Source organism: Papio anubis, chromosome 5, assembly GCF_008728515.1.
Source record: "Papio anubis isolate 15944 chromosome 5, Panubis1.0, whole genome shotgun sequence".
In the NCBI taxonomy this organism is placed as follows: Eukaryota; Metazoa; Chordata; class Mammalia; order Primates; family Cercopithecidae; genus Papio; species Papio anubis.
Window position 1 is genome coordinate 77,087,973 of NC_044980.1, and position 20,995 is coordinate 77,108,967.

The 20,995-nt window shown below is 36.1% G+C and overlaps 1 protein-coding gene and 1 non-coding gene across 3 annotated transcripts in view; one reads left to right on the plus strand and one right to left on the minus strand.

The window, feature by feature from the left end:
• Positions 1-20,995, minus strand: part of EDIL3 (EGF like repeats and discoidin domains 3) — a 448,089-nt gene that overhangs the window by 236,408 nt on the left and 190,686 nt on the right. For both annotated transcript variants that reach the window (XM_017959723.3, XM_003899900.5), the window contains one exon: positions 3,171-3,299. In XM_017959723.3, coding sequence (XP_017815212.1) covers positions 3,171-3,299 — 129 coding nt within the window. The remainder of the gene's footprint in view (positions 1-3,170; positions 3,300-20,995) is intronic.
• On the plus strand, positions 20,627-20,733 carry LOC116275110. Its single transcript, XR_004184070.1, has one exon. It is a non-coding gene; the product is annotated as a U6 spliceosomal RNA (small nuclear RNA).

Sequence of the window (20,995 nt, forward strand, 5' to 3'; positions counted from 1 at the left end):
TAAAGTTCTTTAAATGTCTAGCTATTTTCCAAAAGACATTTAGTTAACATTCTGTCATATAGGACAAAATTTAAAAGTCCCCTCAACATAGCTGTCTGAAGAATTGTTTAAATTTCTTTTTCCAAATGAAATGTTCACGCTATATTTGTATAACTCTCATTTTTATTAATTTTCAGTATAGTTTTGCTTTTCACAAACCTTAAATATTTTGCCTATATTTATTGTTACATAACTGAACGTGACAGTTGCTCAGCTATGAAACTATCACTTTTGGCTATTCAAAGCTTTATGCAATATTTCTCAAATTTCAATGTGTATGAGAGTTAACTGGGAATTATTTTGAAATACAGATTCTGATTCAGTTGATTTCAGGTGATGCCTGTTTATCTGCATTTCTAATAAACTTCCTGAAGATCCTGATGCACGAGCACATTTTGAGTAGCAAGGTTCTAAATATCTAGGTCATAAAACTGTTACCACCATGAAAAACAAACCCAGATACCTAGCAATCCTTGCAAGAGTTTAAAGAGCTGTTTTTCTGTTTATCCTAGCTGAGGAAGCTTCCAGGGCCCCTAGCACTTCTATAGCTGCTTTCTCTATATATCATCCCTTTCAATTTCATCTATAAAGAGGAAGGCTTGCTAACCTTTGTACAGTGAGTAAGCTATCCATTTATTCATAATACTCATGGTTTATATGAACCAAAGACCATCTATTTCCAGTTCAATTCTCCAATTTGTATGTCTGAAATCACAGAAAGATCAAATGACCGGCTCAGGGTCACTTATTTAATAACTGTAAAGGTCAGGTCTCAAATCTAGGTTTCTGCTTCCAAATCCAGTCCTTTTTCCTCTGTTTTCTGTTGCTTCTAATGATGCAATGAAGAAAATAGGGACTAGGTGGTTTAGACAACAAAATCTAAGTTCTGAATTGAATCTCTCAGCCTTGGGCTTCCCACTGCAATTCCTGACATGGGTTTAAAATATTGTTGTAGGGGTGGTCAGATGTATTAAGGGGAAAGATTTCTTTGTGCTTTGAAGTAACTCTTGAAATTCAATAAAATTATATGAATTTATAAGTTTGTTTGAATATAGTATGAAGCTATGAGATAAAAGACTTGGATTTTCCACCATGGAGAATGGGGAAAAAATTATTTATTTATTCTGTTTTCCCACACCTGATAGTCCTCTAGAAAGAATTCACGGCCAACTATGTGTAGGAGTCAGACGCAGGTGGACACATACCTGCTAACACCCTTCTGGAGCAGCCTCACTTACATAACCAAAAAAAAAAAAAAAAAAAAAAGGCAAAAGATGACTCGATGTCTTCAATGGGACTTCCAGGCCATTAAAGATAACTAAAACTAACCTGACCTTCCCAACATAAAGAAAACAAGGTCTAGAGACGTGAAAACAATTTTGTACCACTGTATAGATATTTTTAATTAGAACTAACATTTAAAGTTTCCTAACTCTTGGTTTAAGGGCAGGCCTCAACTTCACTCTGACTTCAACAGTAAGTCATGGTGGGAGAGTTAATAAATGTGAACTACTTAAGTGACATCAGGGTTCTACACATGTCTTCCACATATTGTCCTTCCAAATAGGGATATATTCTAACAGTAAGCCTTTAAGTATACTTGTACTTTAAGTATAAAGCCTTTACACACTCTCACCTACTGCCTCCTGGATCCCATACAAAAACAGGAAGTTAGGATAATATGACCTTAGATATAAGACTTGCTTCTGAACACTGGACAGCAGCCCATCATGAAAATCCGATTCTTCCAGAGGCATCCTCTGTAAGCGTGTGTGCTGTACACAGGAAGCTCAGAATTAAGGGGCTCCATTGGGGTGGCCAGTCTGTTTCCTTCTGGGCACTGCTTCTGATACCACATCACAAGGTAAGTAAGGGTAAGTAATATTGTCTTCATGGGATTAAGTGAACGTCAAGGTTCCTGAGATTCTGGGCTCCTATCTCTATCTTTCCAGGGCTGTTTTGAAGTGTCCATGTGTGAAGGCTGAGCAGTGATGCTACCATCAGGGAGACCTAGCCTTGGCACCTCTGGGCCCAACCTGAGAAACATCCACAGCCTTTCATTTCTTTGTTGGTGATCTGAGCTTTTAGGGACAATTACAAGCAGTTTAGATGGCAGTTGTACAAAGCACACATGCCCATGCACTACAATAGGTTTCTATGGAAATTCTACAGACTTTTGGCCATGGCATGTCTCCAGAAAAGTACAAGATACTCCCAAAATCACAGAGCTAGAAGGCGCTCTGTTTTTACTGATGCTTGGATATCCAGCTCTAGCTGACAAATCCAGCTTTGCCTTATCGTTCTTAATACCATTGTCTTACCCATCGATACAGTAATCATGGCTTGCCTATTCCTTCCTCACTCTTCCTACTATGTGTCATTCCCCTGTCTCTGATCAACATTCTGTCCCTCCTTCAAGACTCAGCTCACATGTGGCAACCTCTGTGAGAAATCTCCCTGACAGCTTAGAGTTGGCTGTGGCCCCTCTGCTTGCTGAACACCTACAGCACTAAGGCACCACACTATTCATTTGGCATTTATGTTCATCCCTCCTTCTAAGAAGAAATCATCACTAGTGGGATCTATTTTCTTTAAACTTCCAAGATAAATAAGAATTGGGATTAAACAAAGAAGTACAGGTAGTATACTTGTTGAGCATTCAAAGATTTTCACACTAAAAATGCCAACATGTAAGAAGGAGAAAAATGGCTTAAGGGCAGGGTGGCAGTTTTCTTTTTTTTTTTTTTTTTTTTTTCTGGGTGTCATCTCTGAACCTAATCACCAGAATAATTTTTGGAAAACTTAAAGGATGTGACTTTAGGACAAATATGAAAGAGACGACAGGTATCAGTTTAATGTCAAGTGCAACTTTTGGCAAGGATAGTAGGGCATTAATAAAAAGGGCTGACCAGAAGACTACAAGCCTCCCATGCCACTGGGAGGACTGAAACAGTCTAGGAATCCTCCGCTGTGGCCATGGTGTAATCCATGGGAGAGAAGCAGCATTAGCCAAATGCCAGGGCTCTCTTCTGCTTCTAAGATTCTATGATTCTACTACAAACAAGAATGACTATGGCTTGTATACTTTGTAATCAATAATAATAAAAGCAAGATGACTATGAATAACTTACTGTGCTGACAGTGAATCCCATTAAATCCTTGGGGACATTTACAAACATAGCCTATGAATGTGTCACCTCGGTATGCTTCACTTATTTCACAGGTTCCTCCATTATGGCATGGATTAGGAATGCAGGGACCTGAAAGACAGAACAAAATATTTCTGCTTGATGCATATTCTTAAAAGTCAGCATTAGGTCAACATCTTACAATTAATAATTTTACTGAAAAAAGTGTTCTGGATATTAGTAGCATAGGAAATGTACTGGTTGTATGAGCTCTGGAGACTAATGGCCTGGGTTTGGATCTTGGTTTTACCACTTCACAGTCATGCAGTCTTGAGATATATACATACCTCTTCTCTGTGCCTGTTTCCTTTTCTGTTAAATGTCAATCCTAAAACATTTGCCTTAAGAGGTTATAATACAGATGAAAAGAGTTCATACATATAAAATACCCAGAACAGTGTCTGTCACTTGTAAAGCACTCGAAAAATTATTAGTAGTAAATTAGATATTAAAATTTCTGAATTGTAGGATACTCCTGTGTGTTTCCAAAGTAATACTGTGTGTTTAAAAAGTAAGTATAATAATAATATAAAAATAAAAATAAAAAAATTTAAAACGTAATACTGAATAGCAATTTTTCTGGAGTTGCATTCACAACTCTACAATTTTTTGTCCCCTGCTGGTGCAAGTAGCATATGGCTGTAACCACACAAACCAAGTGAATTGGATAGCTGGTTGCAAAGCTTTTATAGACTATGAGTTTATGGTGGAACATACCTCCAGGGAAGCATATTTTCTGCCAATCTAAAAGAAGCAGTTCATCAAAAGTTGCATACTTAGAGAAGAGGGGCTGATGGCCATTTTTAAACTTTGAGAAAGTAACAGCAGATTATTTAGTAACTGTGGCTGCTAATGAAAGTGTGGTGCTGTTCAGAGCTCTCTTGGAGAAAACCAGCTGCCAGGAGTGTGGTTAGCTGACAACATCCAACTACTGAACCACAGGATCTGCTGTGGCAGCATTTATTTCAAGGCCAGGCTCCCCAGCCAAAAACTAAATACCAAAGGGGCATAGAGTTAGCTGGGCCAGTCATGCCTGACCTGGGATTTCTCTAATGAACATTCTGTACTCTGAGGGGTGCCCCACTGGTGTGGCTGAGATTTTTCTTAAAACCATAGAAGTTTGAGACTTTTTCTATGCAATGTTCTCTCCTTCCTTTTCTCCCTTCAAAGTGACAGGCTGTGTCACAGTCTGTAGGCTCATCCTATCTACTCTTGCTCTCTCTCCCCTTTGTCCATCACAGATATTCCCCCCTAAAAATCTTTAACACTTTTAATTCTTATTGTCTTCTTCCTGCAGGATGTTAATTGACTCAGGACAGAATCCAGACTTGAGATCGTGAAGAAGGGAAAAGTCAAGCTGAAGGAAGGAAAAGTCCTCCCTGGGAGGTGAAAAAAGACAAATACAAAAAACTATAGTTTTCTCTAATTTAGTCTGTACTTATTTTAATTGGAGACAGTAGAACATATTTATAAGGAAAAGAAAAGCCAGTGAAGAGGAAGTTAAGATGTACATATTAGGAAAGGAAAGCAAGTATAATTAAACTAAGTGTCTGACTATGTATGAAGAGGTGATTTTGAGAGCCCTGGAAGATTAGTTCAGAAAAGGAGTGAGTGTGTTCAGCTGAAACAAGAAGCAAGGTAGAAGAGCTGGACAAATGAATAATAATAACTTGAGGCAACTGGATTGGGGCAAGGGTATTGAACAAAGAGTGCTATAGAGAATGACTCCTCCTGCATGGGTCAAAACCACTTAAAAAACAAGGGCTGGACGAGGTGGTGCACACCTGTAATCTCAGCACTTTGGGAGGCTGAGGCAGGCAGGCTGCTTGAGCCCAGGAGTTCGAGACAAGCCTGGGCAACATGGCAAAACACCGCTTCTACAAAAAATACAAACGAAAAAAATCCAGGCATGGTGCTGTGCACCTATAGTCCCAGCTACTTAGGAGACTGAGGTGGAAGAATTGCTTGAGCCTGGGAGGTTGAGGCTGCTATGAGTTAAGATTACACCACTGCACACCAGCCTGTGTGACAGAATGAGACCCTGTCTCAAAAAAGTAAAAGTTAAAAAATAAAATAAAAGTATGAGGAGAAAAAAAAAAAATCACCATCATCACTTGAAGCACTGCAATCGGATCTCAACCATGGGTGAGGACTTAGAAGGTAGGCAAGTTTGTCCTGCACTGGGGCAAGATTTTATGAATCTATTTCTTCTTCTGAGAGGTGTATTTGACCCTCCATTTCTTTCCGTTCAAAATGTTATGAAATTCAATGGTTGTAGAGTCTAATAAGTATACACATGGAACAGGAAACAATGCGGGAACTGTTCAGTTCCCGGACCTTGACTTCCTGATAGGGCTGATTTTCAAAAAGTAAAAAGGATTCAGGGGATCTGTGATTTTTTTTTTTTTTTTTTTTTTTGTCAGCGCCACACCAATTAAAAACAATATATTTATTTAAGTAGACAGTTTTGTGCTGTGAAGCACATATCAATTAAATTATCTAACACCTGCCTTTGAGGTGGTACATTGCCAATATCTGAGACAGGAAAAAAGGTGAATGACCAATGACTCGTTATAGAACAATTTGAACCATTTTCTTTCATTGCTACAAAATGAAAATCATGCTACAGGACCTATCTCTCCTTCTCCTCTTTCTCAGTTTCCACTTCTTCCCTCCTCACAAATTAATTAACATTTGATAGTGCCTTACAATTTATAAACTATTTTCACATAACTCATCTCATTTATTCTTTACTATAACTTAAGTATTTGTCATTATCCTCTTTTACAGTTTTTTTTTAAATACTGAAGGTCAGAAAGACTATATAATATTTCTCAATCAATATCTACCAGTGACAGACTGAGGCCTCAGACTAAGAATCTGGGATTCTAAAGCCTGTACTTCTCAGAGCATCAACTAACTGGGGAGGGTAGAATGAAATCATAGTGATGTTAGAGTTTTGACTCATCAATTCACTTCAAATGAGAGTAAAAATGACAGATTGTAAAGTTAACTGATAACTGATAGCAAAGCATATAACAGCTAAAGAAAAAAACATATAAATAACTATAGTCAAAAACTATATAATTTTAAGCAAATAAGAATCTTTGGAGATCACTTAATCTGACTTTTCAATTTTGCAGGTGAGGAAAAAAACTCAATATGAATTCAGAAATGTTCCCTAGAAACCACTTAATATGAGAAAAATTAGGTTTAAGGACTTGTTCCTAGGAGGAAAAATAGTTATTGGTAAGAAATTACTGAAAAACTGGTAAGAAATTACTGAAGAGAGTGGAGTAATTTACATCACAGAGAAAATAAGTCTCTCTTCCATGACAGGGTTGGACGAGGGAGGAATAGAAAATGACGGAAACAGTAAGTCCTCTGTGAGTTCTTGAGAGCAGTTAAAACAGTGATTCCTGGCCAGGTGCCATGGCTCACACCTGTAATCCCAGCATTTCGGGAGGCAGAGGTGGGTGGATCACCTGAGGTCAAGGAGTTCAAGACAATCCTGACTAACATGGTGAAACCCTGTCTCAACTAAAAATACAAAATTAGCCGAGTGTAGTGGTGCATGTCTGTAATCGCAGCTACTTCGGAGGCTGAGGTAGGAGAATTGCTTTAACCCGGGAGATGCTGGTTGCAGTGAGCCAAGATCGTGCCATTGCACTCCAGCCTGGGCTAAAAGAGTGAAACTCCATAACAACAACAACAACAACAACAACAACAACAACAACAAAACAACAGTGATTCCAAGGAAGGAGGTCAATGGAAGTCTGTCTAATAAAAATGGGGCAAATAGGAACCTGGAATCCATGATGCTATTTACTCAGGCCTCCTGTGTCTTTGTAAAAGTGAAACTTGGCTAGAAGGTGAGAAGAGCAAGATGACCTAAATGGATCTGCAAAATAAAGGGAAGAACTGGGGAATGGATGCAGAAGACTGAGAACCAGAAATTCTAAAAGGAAAGGCAGAAATAAAGTCTTCAAGGAGAGAGAGAAGTCAAGCAATGTGCTGGGAGGCTGTAATATGTGATGAAAAGTAGCTAGTAAGAAATTGTGATGTCCAAAATTCAGGTTTAAGTTGTTTGCACAGATGCTATGTGAATTGCTTCTGCTGGAGCATTGAGCTCTACAATAACAGCTGCTAAACACATATGCCTGTGAGTGATACTTGGGGAAATCAAGGTGAAAGGGCTGTACTATTGATGTGGCTTATCCTGGCAAAAGGGGAAAAGTATTGCTGCATGTGATGCCCAAGAGATTCAAGAATCCAATGGGTTCAGGAAGCTGAAGATAGAGTGAACAGTGGTTTCTTAAGTCCCAAATATTCTGGACACTTCCTGAGGGCACAGGTGAAGCCTGTCCAGCAATCTTGGGGCAGCCTCTGGGATTTCCAGATGATGTGAATTGGTACATTGGAGCTCCTTTTATTTACACGCCAAAAGACATCATGACCTTGGCTGACATCTGGATTTTAGAAAAAGATTACATGTTTCAGAGGTTATGGCTGCTGTTATTTTTCATACTCCAAGAAATTCAGCAATTTTCATTTAACGGATGAGGATGGAGTAAAGCAAAAGGGCCAAAGATTAAACCTTTCTGGAGTCCTTTGCATGCATACTAGACAATATGAGTATACATATTATTTTTGTAATGCTTTGTAAGACTATAATCTTGTTTTAGAGGCAATAAAATGGGCTCAGGGAGGATAAGTAACATATCTATCTGAAAAAGCATAGATTTTAACACACTCTGCCTAACTATAAAGTCTACGCCCTTTCCATTAAGCCACATTTCCTGCCATGTTGAAAATCTGTGTATTCATATGTTGGTCTTCACAGATGTAAACAGAATCAGCATGAATTCACTAAGCACATTGCTACAAATAATACAGGACTCCAAATCCTCCACAATGGAAATATTTCAGAGTATTTTCAGGAAATGGGTCACGGTGTATTAGATATTATGAAAAGAGATAGACTCTGTAATTACAATGTGAGACTGATGTTATGTTCCTTGTACACACTTTTTTTTCAAGTACTCATGACAAAGTGTTGAAATGAATGGTTTCCTATTGCTTTTCCCTACTAGACCATAAATTCTGTGTGGGAAGACTTATGTTGGCACACAGTAGGTGTCTGATACATTTTGAATAAACAAGGATATGGAAATAATGAGTGATAAAAATTATATCTGCTGCCTACACTGTATTCTAATTTTAGGTTTATGACATCATTTTCTGTTGGAATTTTTTTTTTTTTGACAGTCTCTCTCTGTCACCCAGGCTGGAGTGCAGTGGCTCCATCTCGGCTCACTCCCAGGTTCTTCAGCCTCTCGAGTAGCTGGGACTACAGGTGCCCGCCACCAAGCCTGGCTAATTTTTTGTATTTTTAGTAGAGACGGGGTTTCACCGTTTTAGCCAGGATGGTCTTGATCTCCTGACCTCATAATCCGCCCGCCTCGGCCTCCCAAAATCCTGGGATTACAGGTGTGAGCCACCGCGCCCGGCCTTCTTTTGGATTTTTACTCAATAATTAAGTTAGATATTTTCTGGAACCTTTCTACACCTTTCAAGCTTCAAGTCCTTTAATTTATAATTAGATTCCAATGTGTTTTGTCTCTAATACGGTTTAAGCTTCAAACGTATTACACTGAATTGTAAATAACAGACCATTAGAATGTGTACTTTTGCATAATGATTACATGTATCTTAATTCTTTGGCAAATACATAATGAAGAAAAATGTAACTTGTATAATCTCATTAACAGTGTTTTAGTCACCTAATTCAACTATTTCTATATAAATAAAAACATTCACTTTATGCATGAGCAAAATAAAATGATCAGAATACAAGTTAGTATATAAAGATAACATAATAAATGTAGTCCAAGGTCTCAACTTACAACATTTGCTTCCTAGCCAAAAGTTTTGTTTGAGGTTCAATAGCAACAGTTTCCAGTTTTATTGCCCCAAGTGATAATAAGCAGGTTATTCATATGAGAATTAGAGATCCTGGAAAACTTTTGTCTTTGGGGTTACCCCCATTCGATAATCTTCTCTATGTTGATACTGAAAAAAAACATATTACTTTAAGGTCTTGTAATACTATAAATAACAATAATCACATATAGCATATAGTGTTGCTTGTACTGGGAGGATAAGAAAGAAATGGACACTGCCCAGTATGCTACAGAAGGTGTTTCCCCTGCTAATTTCAGGTTAAATAACATTTATTCATTAGGTACTCGTTATGTGCTGGTCTCTGCTAGTAATTTGGGATAAGCACTTTGTATGGTATTAAAATTGTCAGCAGCTGAAAGACAAATCTCACTAAGAAAAATATCCTTAGTTATCTATTTATAACTAGATATCTCATTTTTTAAGGCAATTTCAATGGCAATCCTTTACTGTGAATACTATGCTTGGTATTAATACATTTCTTTGTTCACATAATGGTTCCTGGAAATTTAATTCTAGGATTGCCTAGTGGCATCATATCAAAACATGAAAATTAAGAATTGGCCATATTCTTAATTTTGGCAGCCAAAACTTTAGTATATTTGAGGCATCTCATATATTTTCTATAACATACCAGAACACACACACACATAAGCACACATGTATATCACTCTCACACTGCTTTGAAACAGTTTAAAAGCAGATCAAAGTCTGAGAACAAATGCGTATTACTCAACCACTCAGAGGCTGTAAAGCAAAAAGAAGACAAGGGTAATCTCAATTGCTTTTCACCTCAAAAGTCTTGTAAAGAAGTTTGTCTTTACACTTTTACACTGTTGGTGGGATTGTAAACTAGTTCAACCATTATGGAAAACAGTATGGCGATTCCTCAAGGATCTAGAACTAGATGTACCATATGACCCAGCCATCCCATTACTGGGGATATACCCAAAGGATTATAAATTATGCTGCTATAAAGACACATGCACACGTATGTTTATTGCAGCACTATTCACAATAGCAAAGACTTGGAATCAACCCAAATGTCCATCAGTGACAGATTGGATTAAGAAAATGTGGCACATATACACCATGTAATACTATGCAGCCATAAAAAAGGATGAGTTTGCATCCTTTGTAGGGACATGGATGCAGCTGGAAACCATCATTCTTAGCAAACTATCACAAGAACAGAAAACCAAACACCGCATGTTCTCACTCATAGGTGGGAACTGAACAATGAGATCACTTGGACTCAGGAAGGGGAACATCACACACCCAGGCCTATCATGGGGAGGGGGGAGGGGGGAGGGATTGCATTGGGAGTTATACCTGATGTAAATGACGAGTTGATGGGTGCAGCAGACCAACATGGCACAAGTATACATATGTAACAAACCTGCATGTTATGCACATGTACCCTACAACTTAAAGTATAATAACAATAAATAAATTAAAAAAAAAAAAGAAGTTTGTCTTTCTATGCATCAGGGCATAAAGAAGAAGTATACAGAGTGGTGACTATAAGCTTGTGTTCTGATTAGTATTCATAAAATTCCAAATTATCTGATTAGACAACAATGGTAATATCACTCTTAACCATGAAAGCATAAATGGACTTTCAAGATACAAGAGGCTTTAGGGAGTTTTAAAATCAATAATGCTGTAATACTTTTGCAGGTAATCTTTAAGTAGCTCCTAACACAATGGGGACAGCATATGATCAATATTAATGAACAACTGAATTCAACAGCATGCTTTCCAGGCATTTTTTTATGCAAGCTCATATAAGTATGTCAACGAGATTAATTGCTCACAAAAGTAGTAGATCTATATGGTTTACTACTTTTCTGCATCTATCTCCTCACAATTCCAACAGTAGAGTTAGAGTTAGTTCCATATGTGTAATATGATTAGCTTCTCATACATTTAGAGACTATGCCCCAAATCATGAATAACTTCCAGTACATAAGCAGATTATTAGAAAGTAAACAGGTTAACATTCTCCAGTGATAATATGTACTAGACTTTGGTCAATTTTTTAAAAATATGCCCCCAAAACATTGCCAGTTACATATCAAAATAAATGTACACTTTATGTAGTAAGGAAATGTCACTAAGGTAATGGCAATAGCATAGTTTTTACCAATTGTTTACAAGTAGAATAAAATAGGAATAGCTATGACCTCAAATTTCACCGCAAATTCTCATGTTAAAAACATATCAAAGTTATCTTACGATGTTGCTGTTACATGTAACTTTTTTTTTTTTAAAACATTTTGGCAGTTGCCATTTTGAGCCACTGTCACTCTATTTTAAAACCAGTTATAAAGAAAGAAATTATTCTGGGAATGCTCACATGATTGACATTTGCAAACTATTTTTTAAACACTAGTTGTTGCTTCTCGTCCTGCTCTTTTTCCTTCTCCTTTGTACTCTTCCTCCTTTGTAAATGTAAATGTGCAAAATTCAGCCATTTGAGGATAAAAATCGTTAATGAGTATTTTGAACATGAAGAAAGACCTAAACTATTTTATGATACAATCTCAAACATTCCATCATAGTGGAGAATCAGCAAATTTATTATATTTTTCATTAAACAAAAAAGCATTTGGATAGATTATAAAAATTGAAACCTGAAGATAGAGACTTTCCCCCCTCAAAACCCGTTGATAAATTTTCTCCTCAAGAATTAATACCAGACTATCTTTATATACATCTGTCTATAAGAGGGCACTGAGATGACTAGTGGAGGTGCTTTAGAGGTCCTTGTCCTTGTTTACATTCCTAGGTTAATGTAAAAATGTGCCACAAATGTGGTAGCTTAAAACAATAGAATTTTATTCTTTCAGAGTTCTAGAGGCTAGAAGTCTGAAATCAAAGTATCAACAGAACCTCTGAAGGCCTAGGAAAATATCTTTCCTTGCCTATTCCAGATGCTGGTGGCTCCTGGCATTCCTTGGTTTATAGCAGCATAACATGAATCCCTGCCTGTCTTCACAGGCTTTCTTCTAATTGCTTCTCTCCTCTTCTTATAAGAACCCACCGTAAATCAAATATGTCTTCATCTTTAGATCCTTAACAATCTTTACCCACAAAGGCCCTATGATGGGCTAAACTGTATCCTCCCCAGAACTTCTATGTTGAAGCCCTAATCTGCAGGACCTCGGAATGTGACTATATTTGGATATAGAACTTTTTCAAAGAGATAATTAAGGTTAAATGAGGTCATATAGGCGGGCCTTAATTCAATCGGATTGATGTCCTTATGGGAATAGGGCATTTGAACACACACACGAGACACCAGTGATTCTGCTACACAGAGGAAAAGCCAAGTGAAGACACAGCAAGTAGGCAGCTATTTGCAAGCCAGGGAGAAAGGCCTCAGAAGAAACCAAATCTCCAGAACCTCCAGAACTCTGAGAAAACAAATTTCTGTTGTTTGATCCACGCAGTCTGTGGTATTTTGTAATGGAAGCCCTAGCAAACTAATACCGTGTTTACAAATAAGGTTGTATTCAGGGTTCCTGGTATACATAAATTGGGGGTAGGGAGCACTATTTAACCCATCTTATGGTTCCTGTGTAGTTGTTTTGTTATAGCATTGGAGTTGATTAAGTAAACCAGAGTTTTATGTATTAGAATTGTCTGGCAAAGCACTCATATTATCAATATGTAAACTCGTAGCTAAAATTAATTTTACTTGATTCTCATCACAGAGTAATGGGGAATAAGCTTTGATGGTGCTGGGGATCAGGAGAGCAGTCTAAATTTTGGGCAGTAACTAGGTAGAATCCAGAATTGGGTACCCAGGGGACATCAAGGAGAGCCTGGCACTGCATGACAGGAGGAAGCATTAAGAAAGGAGGATTTCCTGGGGTTAATCTTCATTCACTTAAACTATTATTTAGAGTTGGGCTTGATAATGGCAGTATTTTTTTCAGGCACTCAGCAACTTTCTGAGAAAGTCTTTATATATTAATTCCACAAACATATGTAATCATTGTGGCACAGTAGTTGATATCTCCTTTTCTCCAATAAATAAATATCTTATTAAACATGAATATGACTTTAAAGAAAATTAATAACCAATCATAGTAAAAGATCTATCATTTTGCAAAGTGATAACTATTGCTACAGCTACACTTTGTTAAGAGGCAGTCTCCCATTCTTTCCCCCATCCATTCATCCTGCACACTGCTGTGAAAACAACCTCCCTAAACCACTACTTGCATAATGGCAATTCTCAGCTCAGAATGTTTTATCACTCAAACAGAACTCTATATCAATACTCTGTAGTCACTCTGCATATACATTTTTTATCCTTCAAAACATGCTGTCTAATTTTGGGCATCTTTGAGTTGGCCAATAATATTTGCTGACTGTGTGATGTTATTGCTTACATAAAAATAAGTAATGAACATACGACAAAAACAATGTTGCTGCTTGGTTTTCTTTCAAAGACTAAGAAAACTAAAGCTGACATAATATACTTAATAAGAAAACTGGTATACAGAAGCCTTTTGTGAATTAGTGAATACTATATGAAATTGTTATCATTTTTGAATTTAGTAATATAAGGCCCAGGTGCATTTTGAAATCTTTGGCCAATGGGATAAACATGAACACTCCTATAATTTAAGAGAAACATAGATGGCAAAACTATGGGCTATGCTGATAATCAGTATATTTTTATTTTTTCTGATGACCTTCAGAATAACAATAATGATTTCCATGCAAAATTTATTGTAAAAACTTTGGAAACCATAAATGTAATCCAACGTAACTCATAAAGCACACATCAAATAATTTTCCTCAAGCTTAGAAAATTCCTTAAAAAGTCTTTATTTTTACATCAGGGAGCTATTTCCAAACAAAATCCTGCAAATCACTTTTTTAAGAGGTATATCTGTCAGAACTCGCAAGCCATTCATTATACCATACAATTAAAGTTTGAGAATACACATCATCTTGCAGTGCAAAGTGCTAAGATATCACTCAGGTTTACCATTAGCTACCAAAGTTTGTTTCATTTTCCACATATCAATCAGACAAGGCATAAGTTAAAGACAGACCAGAGACAAGTATTTCTACATATATATATATATACACACACACACACACACACACACACACACACATATATATATATATATATAAATAAAACAAATATCTGAGCCCAAGTTTTAGGGGCATCAAGCAATCTCACTATTTCACATAGTGTCTCTAAGCAACTACAAAAATTGTATGTTCTTCCTCAATCTTTCTCTGACAGTGCTTCACCTTTTTCAGGCTCCTACTCAACTTGCTGCCTATACTGCATGATTAGCATCTCAGTTTTCATTGCTTCATCCTCTAATTATTCCATGGATCTCTTTTGTCTCCCTCACTCAATTCTAAATTAGTTTTGCATAGGAACCTTTACTCCTTATATTTTTGTACCCTCATAGTCCCTAATGAAGAGCTAAATACTTTGATACTGCTTCATAAATATGTGATGAATGACTTAAAATTATTACTAATTTTAGAAATGTCGGCATATAACCCGAACTGCAAATCAAAATCTATAACAGAAACCAAAAAATTAGAGATTAGATATAAATATCCGCAGCCCTTTTTCATTTACACTAGTAGATTTTAACAACGCAATGTTAAGCTGCAGCCAAGCCCAATTTTCTTTGTTGAATGTTGTAGCAATCTGTAAAATATCAGATTTTGGATAATTTTATAATTATAAACAATGTGTGTTAAAAATAAATATACTACTTCCACAAAGCTACAGTTCTTTCTCCTATAATATAGCAGAGTGATTTTTGATCTTGAAGGCAGTGGCAGGAGGTGGAGGAAAGGATTTCTATTTTTACTTTTGGAATCTGTCCTCTGTGACTGTCATCTTAATCATGAAGCAGAGATTCCTGCAGATGTTCCTGCTGCACTCATATGGGAATGGCACCTACCTAGACTTCACAGCTGAGAACACTGGAAGCACAGCTGGACAGGCGAGTTACTGTTTAGATTGCCTCCTCAGGTCTCACATGTGGCTTCCTTGTGGCAGATTTGAGGAGGCATAAAACAAAGCAGGCATGGATTCTGGCCAGCTGGCCATCTGTTCCTTCACCCACTGTGATAATTTGGTCTTGTAGAATTCTATTAAGTGAGCATTAAGTAATGATCATATCAAACAGTACATAATGCCTGCTTATAATCACTGGGTGAAAGCTTAAGGGATGCTTGCCCAAACACAGAAAAGGTCACCAAAGCAAACCAGTATTTTTTTTTAAAAAAAAAAAGGAACAGCAAAATTGATGCAAAACAGCAACAGTTAACTTTGTTTTCATTTTTACTTTTTATCATATTGAATCTATGTCAAATCACAGAGGATGAATGTGGTACAAAGGAGCTAAGTAAATACACTGAAGTTTCCACTATCCCATTATGGATATATCAGTTTACATAGACAAACTAAATAAGAATTTTAAAACTAAGAAACTATGTGAGGGGCTTTATCACACTGAACTAAATTTATAGCCATTAACTTCAGGCTTCTCCAAATAGTTTCCCAGAACAACAGCAAGTAGTTACTCATTAGTCAAAATGCTTTTTGTGCTGTTGTTTTTAAAAAGATTAATTGAAGTATTTTATTCTAAGAAAGCAGCTTTTCCTTCATAAACACTTAATAATTGCAAAATCATAAGTTTTTTACTCCTAGAATGGATGCTTAATGATGCATCCAATAAACTGTATTATTAGGATAGTGTCCTAATTGATCTCCCTCTCTTACACATCCTCCATAGCTACACACCGTGCAAACCTAATCAAAAAGCTTCTGATAGCTCCTACAGCCTGGTATTCCAAAGTCCATAAATTTAAACTAATCTTATGTCCTCAGTGTTACCTCCACTGTTCATGATAATGAACCAATATGCTTCACTTGGTTAATCTACCATTCTACCACCTAAAGATCACTTGTATTCCTAGAACTTTGCTCAAGTGACTCTGCAGCTTTAAATGCCAAATGCCTTTCTTCACCTCTTCTTTTCCTGATTTCCTTTTCCTTCCTAGATAGCCCAAAGTTTCACATCAACTCTCCTCTATTGTTTGTTTTTATTCCCTTCACAAGTTTTTCTATTACCCTGTTACATATTATTTCCATCCATTGGTTCATTTGTTCACTTATTGATATACTTATTCAGTTTATATTTAGAGCTTCTATTGTGTTCCACAGTGCTAAGTATTAGGGTTATAAAGGTGAACAAAACAGGTACACCTTCTAATCTTGTGAAACATCAGTAAATGAGAGGACTGACTTCAATCAAATAATCACATAAAGAAATGAAATTGTAAAGAAATGTGATAATAAAATAATCAAATGAGAACATGTAAATGCCATGAAGGAAAGATCTCCTGTGTCCCAATAACCTATTAATAAGAGGTTCCCTGAAGAGGTGAAGCATAGACTAGAAGCTGGAAACCAAGTAAGAGCTAAGGTAAGAAAGAAATAAGTATTTCTTTTGTAGGTATGTGGAAGGAGAAGCAGGGCAAGAAAAAGGGCCTCTGGTAAGTCTAATGTAGCTAGAACAGACACAGCAAGGATAAAGAAACAGGGACCAAACTCAGCAGCTTTCAAAGACCATGTATTTAAGAAAAACAAAACAGTATGGATACATGAATATATTTAGACTAAATTTCAATTTTAAAGATAATTAGTTTGCCATATGGAGAATATTTTGAAAGGATCTATTTTCAAAGATGAAAATTGAGCAGTTAAGAATCATTGTACTTGCCCAGGCAAAATGTGATAGGACACCTGGATTAGAGTGGTGGGCTGGTAGGTATGGATGGAAGTGGACAGATTGGACAGAGAAGGGTTGAAGAAGACTATTCTGTTTCTAGATTTCATGTGTCAGCGGATGAATATTGGTGCCATTCACTGCAATAGCAATCCGGGAAGAGGGTCTAGATTGAAAGAGAAGATCATGAGTAAGCTTTATGGATATATTATTCAAAAGGAGGTAAGAAGTAGGCAGAGGAGAATCTGGCCTGGAGATATTTAATGTTAGCGTTCCTGGATATAGATGGCAATTAGTGGGTAAGGATGTAGTTGCCCATTGGAAGTTTAGAGGTAATATAAGGAAAAGAACAAAGAATCTAAGATCAAGACCCAATTTAATAGCTACATATGGTCTAGGAAATGCAACATCCAGAGAGGCAGGAAAACCATTAGCAGGGATGTGGTATCATTCTAGCACATTACTGCTTTGTGGTATTAATGAACAATTTAACATGTACATATCGTGTCATTTGGAACAGATGTTATGTTCCTGGAAATGTGAGATTTTCATTTTATATTTCTTCTATAACCCCTCTCTGTTTTCTTGCAGAACCCAACAAATACTTGCTGAATGAAAATGTTCGTAACTTCATGAACCAAATATACTGGCAAAGTGTTTTAGAAAAAACATATTTTAGGAGAAAATGTTCTCCTTTAAGTGGTGTTATTTTATACCAAATAATATTCTGGTTGATCTTTTTGCTTATATAGGGAACCATTTTCACATATTTTTTAAAAAGTAAAGTCAAGTTGGAGAAACTGCCAAAACTTATTGCTTCCAAAAGAAGGCTTATTTGGCTTGAGAAGTAAAAGTAAAAATATGGAGAATGAAATGCTTGATATTTGGCCAGAATGAAAGAAAGACAGTAAAAGAATACACTGAGAAATTATACATGTTTTCATATTTACCTAGCGTTTTTTTGGTCATCTTGTTTTGTTTTTCATGATCTGTCTTGCTGGTGGTGCTATCAATGTTGTGCTCTCATTTTTGCTGTCCTTAGAAGTCCATTTGCTTGATTATACATCTAGAACTGATTCCTTTAAGATCAATCTGACTAGAGAAGCCAGTTTAAACTGCTTTACTCTTAGGATGAGAAAATTTCTACAAAGGTTTGCCCACAGGGATAAGCAATGTGTGGAAGAAAAAATCAGAAAGTCATTTAGAAATAAAATTATTCCTTGTGTAAAAAATTTCTCTGTATGCTTCCTAGTAGACATGAAAATGTAGACTCAAATATTTGAGAAGTCTGAAAATCCACTTAAAAATGTGTGTAACAATTTATCATTGCAAACCCAATTTAAAATGTTGAGCTATTGAACACAATTCATTTTATAATCCATGAATATATTAACTGTATGTAGCACAGATTTGTGTTACTATAAAAATCTTTATTTCTACTTTTCCAGCATTATGCATTTAAATTTGTAAATTCCATGTTACATTAATCACATGAATATAGATGGGCAATTTCACTACATTTCCTATAAAAGAAATCATGCCTACTGACAACTTTGTAGGAAATTTTGTTACAGATTGACTGTAGCTCATAAAACAGTAAGGCTTCCTTCATGAAAGTTATTAGACATTTTAGATCCCCTCGGTTTGATTGAAATGATAAAAAATTACACTTTAATATCACTGTCTTTGGACACTGATACTGTTTTTAATACTACACAGAATATGGTCACAGAGTCATTAAAAGAAGTGGCAATAATCTAGGTTTGACTACACTGTGATTTAATATTTATAGTGTTTTCATGATACAAGTAAAATATGCTGATTAAAATGATCACAATGTCACTATCTGGATGGACAAAAAGGCTGAGGTTCACATCTTCAGTACAAGACAACTTCAGTTATTTCTTTCCACTCTCTTTTCTTATTACCAATAAGATTTCTATTATATGAAAGGCCATTAGAGTACAGAGAATTAATATGTAATAGAGAAGTCTTTTGTCAATAAATATCTTAAATAATTAATTAGAGAAGTTACTATAAATATTAATTAGAGAAGTTATTATGCTACTTAAATATAGTAGGTCTGAACTGTCCCTCTTTAAGATCAGTGTTATCAAGTGTAAAAGATTTTCAGATGAACAAATAATTTACTAGAAGTGTTTGAAAGTTTGTCTTCTACCTGATCCGTAGAGTTTTTAATGTGATTTTTTGTGTGTGACCTAACTGAAGTAGGTCAGAAACAATGAAGTAAAGGGATTTAGGATTGTCTATTCAGTCTTTAAAAAAAATCAGTTATAAACATGTACACTTGATAATTTCCAAAGAAGCAGCTAAATAATATCTTTTCCTGATTGTACAAGACATTCTGATAGTTTCTACAGATGTGTTGAATTCTAATAGGAGATTGGTGAGCAGCAAAGAATGACTGTAATTTGGGCTTAGAAGGATAACCATATTGTTGAAGATTAAATATCTTCTGGATGAAGAATGAGGCTTTCCCTGATGACCACAGTAGGAATTCTATTACACTTGATGTAATATTTTTTTAGATAAAATAATTTTGAAGAAGCTTTATGTCATAGAACTTGAAGATTCGAAATTCTCTTTGATCTATATGCTAGAGGGGAACTTGGGAAATTTCAAGGAGAAATTTAGCTCTTCTCACAGGAGCTACCTAAGCCCACCTCTGGGCTAAAAAGTGCAGTCTTTGATTCAGACACCTGTGCTTGTCAGACCTTTCAATTTTTATAAGAGCATGACATTCATGCCTGTGCCTATGCTGTCCCTTGGAGCATAAGGGTCTGTATGCATTCACGCTGCATCTAACTCATTAAGAAATGTTGTTGCTTCTACCTTCAAAATGCTGTATGGCCATAAACTCCGGAAACACAGATGAATATACACAATAAATGATTTGTTGATACTACTTTGCAAAAAAATAGAAATGATTTGGGTCTCCACGGCCCTTGTTGCTATGATGAACATGTCAATCAGGTTTCTGCACTAGAAACTCTGATTACAGGGAACTGGCTGTTTCCTCTCCCTGAGATGCTCTTCCTCTAACTCTCACCTCTACTAAAACTTTGCTCAAAATCATTTTCAAAACAATGGTTATCCAGAAAAGTCCTACTTAAAATTGGCAACCATAGTCCAATCCCAATATTTCTATTTCTCTCTTATTGTGATCTTGTTTTCTCAATGGCTTTAACGCCTTCTAACATAGCATGTAATTTATTTGTCATGTTTTGTGTTGTGTGTTGTTGTTTGTTGTGTTTCTCCCCTGTCTTGTGTTGTTGTTTATTGTCTGTCTCCCATGGTAGAATGTAATCGATGTGAGGACATAGAACTTTGTTTTGTTCACTGATATATCTCAAGTACTTGGTAATGATGCATTCAACACATCTTTGTTAATTAAACATATCTCTGCTAGGAATAAAACTTTAAACTTATTCAATATTGATCAAACTCTGGAATTAGTCCTACATTATTCCAAATCAGCAGTTAGCCATGTCACAGGATCATTTTGACACATAAGAAAATGCTTTTATAGCACTGTATTTTTGTAAATTTGTAGAACTGAAAGAAATGCAATATTGACCTACAAAATAAGACTAGGAAAAATACCATACTTGTTTACTGAGGAATTAAGTGCTTGCTTTGGATGCACATATACTAAGATTGGAATGATACAGAGAATATCAGTATGGTTCCTACACAAGGAAATAAGGAATTATATTAACCGGGACCCAAGGATCAAGATCTCTAAATTTCAGGACAAGAATAGTTTTGCTTCTCATGAGCAACCAGTCCCACATATTCTGTTAGACATTATGGTCTTATAACATCATTTGAACATCAGCACACCATTAAGTACATGCCATGTGTGAGACACTGAGTATAATAAGCAATATCAACATATTTAGTCAAATGTCTCTAGAATCCTATGTGCCAAGGGAGATTACAGACAAATAAATAAGCAACTTCAATACTATGAAATGAGTGTCAATGTACAGTGAA